The 13,558-nt window shown below is 33.9% G+C and overlaps 2 protein-coding genes across 2 annotated transcripts; both read left to right on the forward strand.

Moving 5' to 3' along the window:
- The first annotated feature begins 930 nt into the window (after positions 1 to 930).
- LOC139868682 (auxin-induced protein PCNT115-like) lies at positions 931 to 3,569 on the forward strand. Its single transcript, XM_071857018.1, has 5 exons — positions 931 to 1,357; positions 1,778 to 1,981; positions 2,569 to 2,741; positions 2,841 to 2,943; positions 3,104 to 3,569. Exons 1-5 carry the CDS (start codon positions 1,145 to 1,147, stop codon positions 3,431 to 3,433), a joined length of 1,023 nt encoding a protein of 340 aa, XP_071713119.1. The 5' UTR covers positions 931 to 1,144; the 3' UTR covers positions 3,434 to 3,569.
- A 345-nt stretch (positions 3,570 to 3,914) lies between these two features.
- Positions 3,915 to 4,465, forward strand: LOC139895894 (secreted RxLR effector protein 78-like). Its single transcript, XM_071878441.1, has 2 exons — positions 3,915 to 3,941; positions 3,992 to 4,465. The coding sequence occupies exons 1-2, from the start codon at positions 3,915 to 3,917 to the stop codon at positions 4,463 to 4,465; spliced, it is 501 nt and encodes a 166-aa protein (XP_071734542.1).
- Positions 4,466 to 13,558: the final 9,093 nt, after the last annotated feature.

A 13,558-nucleotide genomic window follows, 5' to 3' on the forward strand; every position in this document is an offset into this window, starting at 1 on the left:
TCCCCTATACTCCACTTTAGTGGAATTTGGTATTGTTGTTGTTGTTGTTGTTGTAATAAATTCAAAAATAGATTGTTGATATTTCAATTTAGGTCTATTGTAACACCCGTATTTGGGTACATTTTTTCACCAACACGTCTGTAGCGCGGCGTGTTGGTGGATCTTCATCGTCGATGTGCTAGCTAGTGGCACAGAGAAGTATCAAGCGTGTTGGATACACGTAGTACTCTGATTGGTCAATTTTTGAATATATATTCAACCACTAAAAAAAATTTTAAAAAATATAACGGATATATTATTAAACGGTTGCAAAATTGTCATCATGGAACTTGAATACTCCAACATTGTCATCATGGAAATCTGAGTAAAAGCATGAGACATTTGGGTCATTTTTCTCAACAAAGTTGAAAGTAAAACATAAAATAGTGAATAAATTTTTTTCCACTTATTACAAATTAATCAAATAACTTTTCAATTATTACAAATCAATTATACTCCATCCGTTCCATTACAAGTGTCCACTTACTTTTTGCACACAGTTTTAGGAAATCCCACTAACTTCATTCTCCACCAATCAGAAATCTTCTCTCTCCAGAATAACTCATTCTCATTGGTTAAAACACAAAGTGGACACTTGAAATGGGACATCCCAAAATAGAAATGTGGACACTTGTGGTGGGAAGGAGGTAGTAATTATTATTGTTGTTGTTATTCTTAATATAATAATATAATTGTTATTATTTTATGTTTTTTTATTTTTATTTTTTTTATAAACTTTAGATTTTTAATCCAATTTAATTTATGTCCTTTATTTATTTGTAATTTTCCCTCATATTTCGGGATCGAATTTACACCCCCTACTCGTTTCCAACATAGAGAGAACATACATCATTTAATAAATAAAAAATACTCCGTACTACATTATTAATATTTCCCCTGCGCACGTTATCGGTTAGACTGAAGAATTCTCACTTTGCTGCTGCTTTCCAGTCTTAAACGACGAGCGTTGATACTTCAATTATTCAACAACGGAGTATATCTTTTCTGTTAAATTCAACCTTAACATGCATTAAACTCAGCATCATTGCTCTCTTTATATCTACCTTTCTTTACATCAATTTTCCAAAAAGAATTAAAAAAAAAAATGTCAAATATGAAGAGAATTAAGCTGGGATCACAGGGGTTAGAGGTATCGGCAATTGGACTAGGATGCATGGGTATGTCTCATGGTTACGGCCCCGCTAAACCTGACCAACAAATGATCAACGTTATCCATCACGCCGTTAATTCCGGTGTTACCCATTTTGACACCTCCGATGTTTACGGTCCTCACACTAATGAGATCCTCGTTGGCAAGGTTTGTTATTATTCCAGTTGATTGCTCTTATCTTTATCTGACTATTTAACAACAGAGTTAAAAAAACAACTTAACACCACCTGCAAAACTCAATCTTACATGTGTGAGATATGGGTAGTACATGTAGACAATCTTTTCTTTATCGAATAAAAGAAGTCATTCACACTCCAAGAGCAGAGAAAGAGATTTTTTTTAAAAAATAAAAATAAAATAAAATAAAAAATTACGAGACATCATGAAAATGTTAGAATCAAATTTTCATGTATTTTAAAATTTGCCTGGACTTTAATTTTGCATCTAAACGGCAATCAAGTCGCCAATAAATAGACACACCGTGTTGATTCGAATAATAGAGCCGAAACAGAATTAAAAAAACAATAATAATTAAGCTTAGACTGATTGTGGAGTTTGTTCATATAGGCGTTGAAGGGATTAAAGAGAGATCAAATTCAATTGGCTACAAAATTTGGGGTCAAATTTGGGGACGGTTATGAGCTGAAAATCCGAGGGGATCCGGAGTATGTGAGAGCTTGTTGTGAAGCAAGCTTGAAGAGGCTTGATGTTGATTACATTGATCTTTACTATGTTCATCGTATTGATACAAACATCCCGATTGAAATCACTGTTAGTACTTCCTCATTTCGCTCCTTGTGTTTATTTCAAACTGAACAATGCTTTATATAGTGTTGACAAAAAGCCTGAGTACTCGGAAAAAAATCTTCCGATCACTCGGTCAAACTTGGTCATACTCGGTCAAAACTTAAGATTACTCGGTCAAACTTAGTCAAAGCTCGGGATTACTCGGAAAATCGGTGAAAACTAGAACAAAGTTAAATTTAGATATCTAAACTCCTCGAGTTTTCCCCGATTGCCGAGTACTCCCAAAAAATTCTTGACCGAGTAGCGATTTTCGCAACCTTGGTATCGAGTTATCTCATTGGCCTCAAGGTTATGGGTTCAAGTTATGGGGTGGATCTATCCGTGAATATTCGTGATATGGGAGTGTGTGTGTGTGTGTGTGTTTGCCTTTCTTAAAAACAGAATATGATATAGTTATTTGAAGTTATTAATATTGAGATTGGTAGCTCAGTGGCATGAGACTTGGAATCTCAAGCGGAGACTCAAGTCTCCCACATATTGTATTTACGGCGAGTGTCAGTTATATCTATATATTGTATTATTGTGTGTAAGAAAGAACAATATCTTTGTAGATGGGAGAACTCAAGAAACTTGTTGAAGAAGGTAAAATAAAATACATTGGACTATCTGAGGCTGGTGCGGACACTATTAGAAGAGCGCACGCTGTTCATCCAATAACAGCCGTACAACTGGAGTGGTCCTTGTGGACTAGAGATGGTGAACATGAGGTCATTCCTACCTGCAGGTAATTAAGCACAAGCTATAATAGGCTCTATGTTACTAATGTTATTAAGTTACTAAAAGCCATATACCCTAATAATGTCATGTGTCTAATTTTGCTCAGAGAATTAGGAATTGGGATTGTTCCTTTTGGTCCATTGGGTAGTGGGTTCTTTGCAACTGGTCCGAAATTGATGGACAATGTGGCAGATACCGACTTCAGAAAGGTATATATGCACATATTTAAATTAACCATTTTAGTTTTCTTAAGTATCCTTTTCTTGAGAAAGATTGATAATATGCAGCAGTCACTGTTTATGATTCGATTGTTGGAGCTTGTCACATTTTTATTCATCTGAATATTATTATTTCTTCTGTTAAATATAGTTTATTCCAAGGCTACAAGGAGAGAACTTTGACCACAACAAACTTGTATTTGAGAGAAATAGTGATATGGCTCAAAGAAAGGGGTGCACCCTGGGCCAATTGGCACTTGCGTGGGTCTTGCACCAAGGTGATGATGTGGCTCCAATCCATGGTACGACAAAGATTGAGAACCTGGACCAAAACCTTGGTGCTCTTGTGGTTAAACTAACCGCCGAGGAGATGGCTGAGCTTGAATCCTTGGCTTCATTCAAGGGTGCTCGAATGCCAGAACAAATCTTGGCACATAGTTATCTGGATACTCCACCACTGTCATCATGGAAAGCCGAGTAACAATATGGGTTCTTAGGAGGCTTTTGTTTTAATATGAGCTTCGTTAAATTATGGTTTGAATAATGCCGTTTCGGGTGCTTTTGTTGTGAATAAATTTACAAGTTATATGTTTGTGTTTGGATTATGTGATGATATGTTGAGTGTGTTTGTTATATATGTTCCATTTTGTATTTTTTTTTTCTAGAGACACATTTTGCATACATCTGATTACTTTTCACCGCTGTTAATTTATAATTACAATATGAAGTATGTATATGCGGTTAATCATTTGATACATCCTAATTATAAGATTGTATTTGAGAGAGTTAGTAAAAGGATCAAAGAAAGCGGTGCACCATGGGCCAATTGGCACTGGCTTGAGTCCTAGCACCAAGGGGATGATGCAGATCCTATCCCTCAGACAACTAAAGATTGAAAACACAAGTCAAAACCTTATTCGTGGTTAAAGGTTACGATTGAGGACTTGGTTGAGCTTCACTTCATGTCTTCATTCTATGAAAAAGCTCCTGTATAATATTTTTGCTTGTGGCTAAGTTACTTGTCAATCGACTCTCTAAGGTTATCGACAGTGTTATAAGTAATGAACAAACTGCATTTATTCAAGGTAGGCAAATCCTTGATGGCCCATTGATGCTTAGCGAAATTATTGGCTGGTTCAAAAAGAAGAAGAAAAACTTACTGGTTTTCAAGGTTGATTTCGAGAAAGCGTTCGACTCGGTTGATTGGCATTATATCGATTTTATGCTCTTACAAATGGGATTTGGAGATAAATGGCGTCGATGGATAAAAGCTTGTCTTTCCTCGGCCAGAACTTCAATCCTAGTCAACTGTAGCCCCACTTCCGAGTTCTCGATTAGGAGTGGTCTCCGCCAAGGTGATCCACTTTCTCCTTTTTTATTCATCATCGTGATAGAAGGTCTTCATCTTGCCTTAAAAGATGCGGTTGCCAATAATCTGATCAAGGGGGTTTCGATTGGTTTGCTAAATATATCCCATTTTCTTTTCGCGGACGATGTTGCCATAATATCATAATGGTGCAACAATGATATGGACAGTATTTTACGTGTTCTGGATATATTCCACTTAGCCTCGGGCCTAAAAATCAATCTGCTGAAATCGAAGATTTATGGTATAGGTGTTAACCCGGATCAGATTCAATCGATGGCCATCAGATGCGGATGTGAAGCAGGCTCAACTCCATTCAACTTTCTGGGCATGCAAATTGGATCGTACCCTTCTAGATCAGCACACTGGCAGCTGTTATTGATCATTTTAAATCCAAATTTTCATCATGGACCGCAAACTCCTCTCGATTGAGGGTAGATACACCTTGATTAAGTTGGTTCTTGGCGAACTTGGTATCTGTTATCTTTCGCTTTTTCGTGCTCCTACTTTGGTGATCAAGGCTATTGAAAAACATAGAGCTCGTTTCTTTTGGGGTGGTAGCAAAGATAAAAGTAAGATGGCTTGGATCAAATGGGAGCAATGTATGGATTCCCATGAAAAAGGCAGCCTTAATATTGGAAGCATTCGCTCATTTCATCTGTCACTTCTTTTTAAATGGAAATGGCGTCTGGTGCATTCCTCTGACTCACTTTGGGCGCGCACCATAGTTGCGATCCATGGCATCCATGCTGGTTTTGAGGGTCATGGCTGTAAAACAACTGATGTATGGAGTAATATTGTGGGTGTTATTAATTCGTTACATGAAAATGGAGATATTTCTCTAGATATGCTTCACATCAAGATTGGTGATGGTACGAAATGATCCGAATTGTTTTGTTTGCGATAGATTCAATCCGACTACTGGATGGTCCTGGGATTGGTCTCGGCTACCTCCTGCTTCGTCAAATCTGGCTAGTCTGTTTTCAGAGTTGCAACCAATTTCGTTAAATAATTCTCAAGACTCGTGGCAATGGAACATTGGAAATGATGGTTTATTTCGTGTCTGCGATACTCGAATCCATCTGGACACCATTAATCTTCCTACTTGTGGTTACACTACTCGTTGGTGCAGGTCTATCCCAATAAAAATAAATATCTTTGTGTGGAGACTTATAATGGATCGGTTGCCTTCTCGGGTTAATCTAGCTTTCAGGGGGCTTGACAGCAATACTATTATTTGTCCTGTATGTAGCGTTGGTGGTGACTCAAGAGACCACACTTTCATTGATTGTCGAGTGGCTAATTCGATTTGGAGGCTCATTGAGACTTGGACGAACTTGGACTGGCCAACGATTATTACCATCGAAGACATTTTTTTTGGATGGATTCCTTCACTGGATCTATTTCCAGTAAGACTCGTCTATATTGTATTATTACTGCTGCGCTCTGGTGGCTTAGGAGACTAAGGAACAACTCTTTACACTACTCTAATTTGATCAAATAACGGGAGCTTTTCAACAACATAAGGCTCTCTTCCTTCTCGTGGCTAAAGGCAAGAAGCAATTTTGCTCCCAACTGGACATCCTGGCTAAGAAATCCTATGTTATCGTTTTTTTCTGTTGTTTTTTTTTTTTTTTGCTTGCTTGTTAGTTTGTTTCTTGCTTTGTCTTTGTTTGTAGCCTTTTTGTTTTGCTTTTTTGGCTTTAGCTTCTCGCTAGCCGTTAATAAAATGTCAGTCGTTCAAAAAAATTAATATTTTTGCTTCGTTTGGTTGCAGTAGCTTTTAGCTTTTAGGAAAAATAAAAAAGCTCCAATTATAAACGCTACAACATCAAGCGTTTAGGGAAAAAAGGTTTGGCACATTAAATACTTAAATACCCTTTCCTCCATGGTAACGTAAATAAAAAAAATGTACGCCTGATTTTTTCCATACGCCTCAACAGTCGATTGCAGCTTCTCACAGATTTCTTTCTGTGTTTGGTCTGCATCCATCTGCATTTGGCATGTATGTTCAACAACAACAACAACAACAACAACAACAACAACAACAACAACAAAATCCAATATCACATAAGTGGTGTATGGGGAAGGTGAGATGTTGACAATCCTTCCCCTATCCGAGAATAAAGACAAGTCATTTCTCCACCAAGAGTGAAAACACTCTCTAAAGTAGAGAAACTCATCTCTCTCTCTCTCTCTCTCTCTCTCTCTATTCGTCGTCGGATAGAGAGATTGCTTCCGAGTGAACCTCCGGTCAATAAGTAGGAAAAAAGTTTTAAAAAATAAAAATAAAATTGAGACGCCATGAAAATGGTAAAATCAAATTTTCATGGGTTTTAAATCCTGCCTGAAATTTAATTTAGGCTCTAAGAGTCAATTAAGTCGCCAATAAATCGACGCTTGCTGTCGACTCGATAACTAGAGCCGTACTGGTATGTATGTTCATGTTTATCAATTGAGCACCACTTGTTTTGTAAGCAAACATGTGGATTATGATGTGTTTTTTGGTTTATATATATATGTACTTGTTTTTTGGTGTGTCATATGAAGATGGAGATCAAGATAATTTTGGCAGGCCATAATGAAGTGAACATTAAAAGTCACAAACTTTAAGTATCTTAAGGCTATGCATCGCGTCCTCGTGTTTCAGTTTTAGCAAATTTGATTAATAGTTTAGTACATGGACGTATTTTTTTTTATTTTTTATTTTTTTTTTAATTTTTATTTTTTTTGAGTTTTTAACATATATACCCTTCATAACTTATGAAATCACATATATACCCATCTAAATATATACCCATCTAAATGAATTAATATCATATTGTCCATTAATAAGTTTTAAAATAACAAATTTACTCATCTTAAAAAAATAATATCATAAATGCTCATTTTAAACATTTAAATCATCATATATACCCATTCATTTCATTAAATAATTTGAGTGATTATAAAGGAAAGTAACTCTTCAATCCTATCATGACTAATATGTTCCATGTACAGTACTCTTATTCATTCATCGCCAACATCATGATTTATTTATTTATATTTATATATGTATATGGACCATATAAATATGTATAACAGTTACTTCCCTAAACATCGATCCAACGCAAAATTATATACTGCTTCATACTACTTAATTACTTCAACATCAAAAGCACTGTTCTTTTTGTTCAATACTTGAACGATTTACTTACAATTTACTCATTTAGTGTATTTTACATAAATCCACAAGACGACAACGTTTTTTTTTTCTGCACTATTTTTTGAAAATAAACACTACATAGTTTTTGTAACATCCAGCATTTTTCCGTTAAAATTATTTTAACGCCCGTCTTTTTATTTTAATAACATCTTTCGTATCTAGATTCGTATCCTCCGTTGGTTAACGTTCTTAATATTTTCGTTATTGGATTATAACATCTCCCGTTTACTCTCGTGTATTTCAAAATAATTCGTTTGGTTAACTCACGCACCCGCATCCGAACTCGAGGGACTAATTTCGTCATTTGATCAAAGATGTGACTAGTTGGACTAGTCAACATCCACCACCACCATTCATTTCATTCATCACCTCCCATCTTTCTCTACTACTTCCATTTTTACTCTCAAATACCCATTCCACTAAATCATCATCCATTTTGAATCTAGCAAGCTGCAAGCACCAACTAAAACAAACTACATATTTGGAATCCTTGCATCTTCCTCTTCAATTTCATACCAACTTCATCTATTTTGGGTAACTTTCTAAAAACACTAGATTTTGTGTTCTTGATAAATTTGACTTATAAAAGTATTAATTAGTGTCCATGGCTCAAGTCTAACATGAATATGTGTTTGGTTTGCTCGATTTGTTGTTTTGAGAAACTAGCTTGAATATGAAAAATGGGTGTGCTTAATCTAGAATTTTGTATGATTAAATGTTGTTTAAATGTTAAAGTTCATGTATTAAATGTGTTACTAGCATCATTAGCTTCAATTTGATGTGTAAGTTGATTTAGAAAAGCTTCATTTACAAAATAGTTGAATTGATGATTTTGGTTAGGGTTTGATGAGCTTTAAAATGAACTTTTGATGCATTGAATGCTTGTTAATATTGTTAGTAAATGTTTAGTTGCAATGTATGTTAAATTACCTTCGAAACGACATATCGTATGTGTAAATTAGATTCCTGAATCATAAAATGCGTTTTACGAACTTGAAACTTCAATGATGAACTTTTAACGATCATTCGACGAAGATTTGGTCATTTAAATGATGTAATTGTTTGATGATATGTGATTAGTTGTATTCCTCATCAAAATACCTTTACAACGATATAAGATACATGTTTTAAGGGTTTTCGGTTCACAATTTGTGTTTGTTTGAGTTTTGGTTCGAGACTTGTGAAATTTCATCTTCAGCAACCTGTAGTTCATTGGGACGCCGTCCCATATCTTGGACGCTGTCACGACCCAGAAAATTTTGACTAATTTTAAACCAAACTCTCGATACGATTTAATATTTTTACACGATAAGCAAAGTATGTAAGATTAAGTCTCAAAAAGTTTGAACTATTTCATATATTCAATTGACCTTCGACTGTTCTCGACGATTCACGAACCATTACTTGTAAATAAATGTGCATACATATGAATATAAATATATGTATATATAATAACTTAAAATAATAATATACGATATAATTAAATTATTATTAAGATAAATATATATATATATATATATACATAGAGACTATATTAAATATAGTTATTTAATTATTGTAATATTCGTTGGACGTTTCGATTATTATTTAGAGAAGTTAAATTAAAACTTATGTAATCTTAAAATAAATGAAAGCTCATTAATAGACTACGTAAACTTCAGACTAGATGAAAATACAATTACTATCTTATCTTGAATTTTAATTAATTTGTATATTTTAGTTGGGATTGAGCTCGAATGACAGATTAATTTTTATGATCGACATGAAATGAGTTTAAACTCGAAATTATGAGAAGTTGAAATTAAACGTTGGTTCATAATTAAGTTTGCTAAAAATATAATTAAATACCCTGAGTTAAGTTTTAATACTCCGTACAGATTACTTGGAATTAAAAACTAATAATGGACGAACCTTTTTGACTAGGGTTCAATCAGCTAATGACTAGAATAGATAAATGAACTTAATTTAAAAATATGAAATTTTTCTAAAACACTTTCATCCGTAACTGTTTAGCAAAGGATCACGAAATAATACCACTAATATTAGATTATCAAATGTCGGTAATAAAAATCCAAGGTTATGACTGCCATACTATTTAATCACGGATATTTTACTGTCTATTTCTTAAATCCATTAGCCCTTTCTTAATTTAACTTTGCAGCTAAAAGACTATGACAACTTTCTGGTTTATTGTTTTCATTCGTTCCACTATCTATTTAAGATCATATATATATATATATATATATATATATATATATATATATACAATACACATACATAATGCATATTATTGAATCATCCAAGAGTCAATTTGTGAGGTTTCTATTTTCCATTTCAAGCATATTTCTTCTATTCTCTATAATACTAGATTATATATATATATATATATATATATATATATATATATATATATATATATATATATATATATATATATATATATATATATATATATATATATATATAACATGGAGATTACAATTTATTAACCAACTCATCACCATTCTTTACTTCTATTTATTTTACGATCATCAACACCCACCGGCTATCCTCAACTTCCGGTCACCTTAAAACCCGCCATCATCGGCCCATAAATACATCACCACCACTAAACCCATCATCAAACCCAGATTGCTACAGTTACTACAATGCTTACGTTTCTAATTTCTGTTCTATATGAACCCCACCATCATCATCACGATTAAACCGGCAACATCTTCGATCGCTACCGCTGCTATAATTCTGTGTTCTAATCGACCACCGTGACAACCATAACAAGCTTCACCTTGGTAAAAACTGCTGCTGATATGATATTGTTTCCTTTCTTTGCTACTGCAATCACTTAAATCGCCACACAAACACGCCAACTGCAGTTGATACCTCGTCTGTTAGTTTCTGTTTTAAACCCACCCATAGCCACCACCTTATAACCACCATAACCCATCGCCATAAAGAACCATCACCTTAATTCTTTAAACTATCGAATCACTGTTACGACACCACTTGTTTCCTTCTTCTTTCTTACGACTACAACCATCAACCACCACCAAACATAGCTACTACTGCCGTTGTGTTTTCTGTTTACTAGCATAAGAATAAAGGATAATGATAAATAATATGATAAAGATTATGATGAGCAATGATAATGATACTTTCCTGTTTCGAATAAATAAATAACCACTTGTGAAATTTGGTGACTCCATATTATTATTAAATATTTCGGTGGAGCCAACAAGGACAACAAACACGCACATATGTCTTTTAGTTCCCTGGATATTGTTTTTGAAAGTTGGGCCGATAGCAAATAGAAATCAGATTGGGCCGAGTTGTTATTTGTTTAAATAGTAGTCTGTGATATCGGGTGTTGGACTGCCACATTCTATTTTAATATTTGGGCCGAAACCCATTTTAAATAGACTAATCATGATTGTGATTTATGATGAAACCGAGATTGTGTATGTTGATACCGTGAGGTTGTTTAATGATGATCGGTGACAATGATATTAGATAAAACGAGAATTATGATGCTGAAATAATAATGAGCATGATAAAGATGATGAATGATCATGATGGTAGTAAGATGATGATGTAATAAGAAAATGAAATCGAAAGAAAAACGGATCCAGTAGAGTGGTTTAGGATGTTATCGGGTTAGTGGGACGTCACGGGTTCAAACCCGGACTTGGACATTTTCTTTTAGGACTACATACTTGAGGTAGTTACCTATTACTCATTATTATTATTATTATTATTATTATTATTATTATTATTATTATTATTATTATTATTATTATTATTATTATTATTATTATTATTATTATTATTATTATTATTATTATCATTATTATCATTATTATGGTTATTATTACAAATAACTATTATTTTACAAAAATTACATTACAAATATGTTAATATTAAATATTACTAAATTTTTATACTAATTAAGCTATATATAAAATATATTAATAATATAAATATATATATTCATATCATACATAAACCTTGAATTAAATTTCTATTTTTAATATATCATGATAAATAATAAATATTATATTATTAAACTACTTTATTAAGTATTTACTAAATTAATATAAATAAATGTATTATAGAAATAAATATTTACTACTTAAGGTATATAGGATAAATATAACTTATTTAGTAATATGATATGTAAATTATTAATACATAAACTTGTTAGTTGTTATTATATATGTTAATATACATAATTGATATAGGTTCGTGAATCTGAGGCCAACCCTATACTTGTTCAATGTCGTCCTATGTATTTTTACTACAAAATACAGTATGGTGAGTTTCATTTGCTCCCTTTTTAATTGCTTTTGCAATATATATTTTTGGGCTGAGAATACATGCGCTGTTTTTTTTTATAAATGTTTACGAAATAGACACAAGTACTTAAAATATATTCTATGTTGAGTTGTACCACTGGCATATTTCCCTGTAGCTTGGTAACTACTATTTACATGGGTATTGTAAACGCGAATCCTGTTGATAGATCTATCGGGCCTGACAACCCCAACCGGACTGGACGAGCAGTATTCAACGGTTGCACAGTACTTCGTTTTGTTACTACACTTGGTACAGTGCAGGGAGATTTCATAATAAAGAGAATATGCGACGTTGATTAAGTGTTAAGTATGGTTACCAAGTGCTCAACCACTTAGAATGCTTTACATACACTTGCGAGTGTATTATATTTATGATAACGGAAATCTTGTGGTCTATTAATATATTGAAATGATTATCATGATAAACCTATGAACTCACCAACCTTTTGGTTGACACTTTTAAGCATGTTTATTCTTAGGTACGAATTAAGTCTTCCGCTGTGCATTTGCTCATTTTAAGGACATTACTTGGAGTCGATCATCGCAATGGGACCAAATGTTGATGACTTTGTCCAGGAGGATAAGGACGGGTCCTCACAGTTGGTATCAGAGCGGTGGTCTTAGCGAACTAGGTCTTGCATTAGTGTGTCTAACTGATAGTTGATTAGATGCATTAGTGAGTCTGAACTTCGACCGTGTTTGCATGTCAAAAGTTTTGCTTATAATTCCGTGTCGAAAATTTCCTGCTTATCATTTTTAGGGAATCACTTGCTTATCATACTTAATCTAGACATATCTTACTGCCTGGATTGCGTGAATAGTGTATAGACATAATTTATATCTTAGCGTATCTGCTAATTCATATCTTAGCATATCTGTTTCTGTAAACTTTGCCTAACATATTCCGTAGATTCCTCCGTAACTTATGAGATTTTAGTATTATATATGCATATGTAAATTATGTATTGCAGGGTACTAATCTACATCCTATAATCTATTTCTTATCGAAAATCTTTCATTTGATCGTACGAGATGAATCCCTCAACTAGTTTGAATTCCTCGGATTCCGACAGCTATTCTAATATGGAGTTTCACCTAAGCTCCGAAAGTAGTGTCACCAGAATGAATCAACCAATCATCCATCCCCACTTCATCTGATGGGTTCGTTGTCGACTTAATCAATGGAGACGTGCAGAAGGCGATCCCTTCCACTAACCGAATTCACCTTTTGATGAAGAACCTGAAGCACTTACCGGCGAACCTGTTCGTAACACCATTTTCAGCCTCAGTTCCAGAGTAGTTCGACACGATTATATTCTATCCACAATTCTGAACCTTTTTCACCCGCTCGTTTCAACCGACAATCATCCTGGAATAATAGAAGAAGTCAACGAATTTCGCGCTCGAGTAATCAATTGGGAGAATATGGTGCAAAAATTTACCAGCTTCAGCAACATCACCGGCACCAACAGTACCATCAGTAACAACACCAGTACCATCAACAATCCATGCCTCAACATTTCATTCTGTACCTCGAGCATAATCTTCGTTTTACACGTTGTTCTACATCGATTAATTTTCATTCTACGAATCGTTCTATATCATTTATCTTCACGGAACATGGCGATTATGTAATCTCTAAAGTCTTAGAGATTAGCTATTCTAGCTCAAACCGAAAAGCAAATG

Source organism: Rutidosis leptorrhynchoides, chromosome 1 (genome assembly GCF_046630445.1).
Source record: "Rutidosis leptorrhynchoides isolate AG116_Rl617_1_P2 chromosome 1, CSIRO_AGI_Rlap_v1, whole genome shotgun sequence".
NCBI lineage: Eukaryota > Viridiplantae > Streptophyta > Magnoliopsida > Asterales > Asteraceae > Rutidosis > Rutidosis leptorrhynchoides.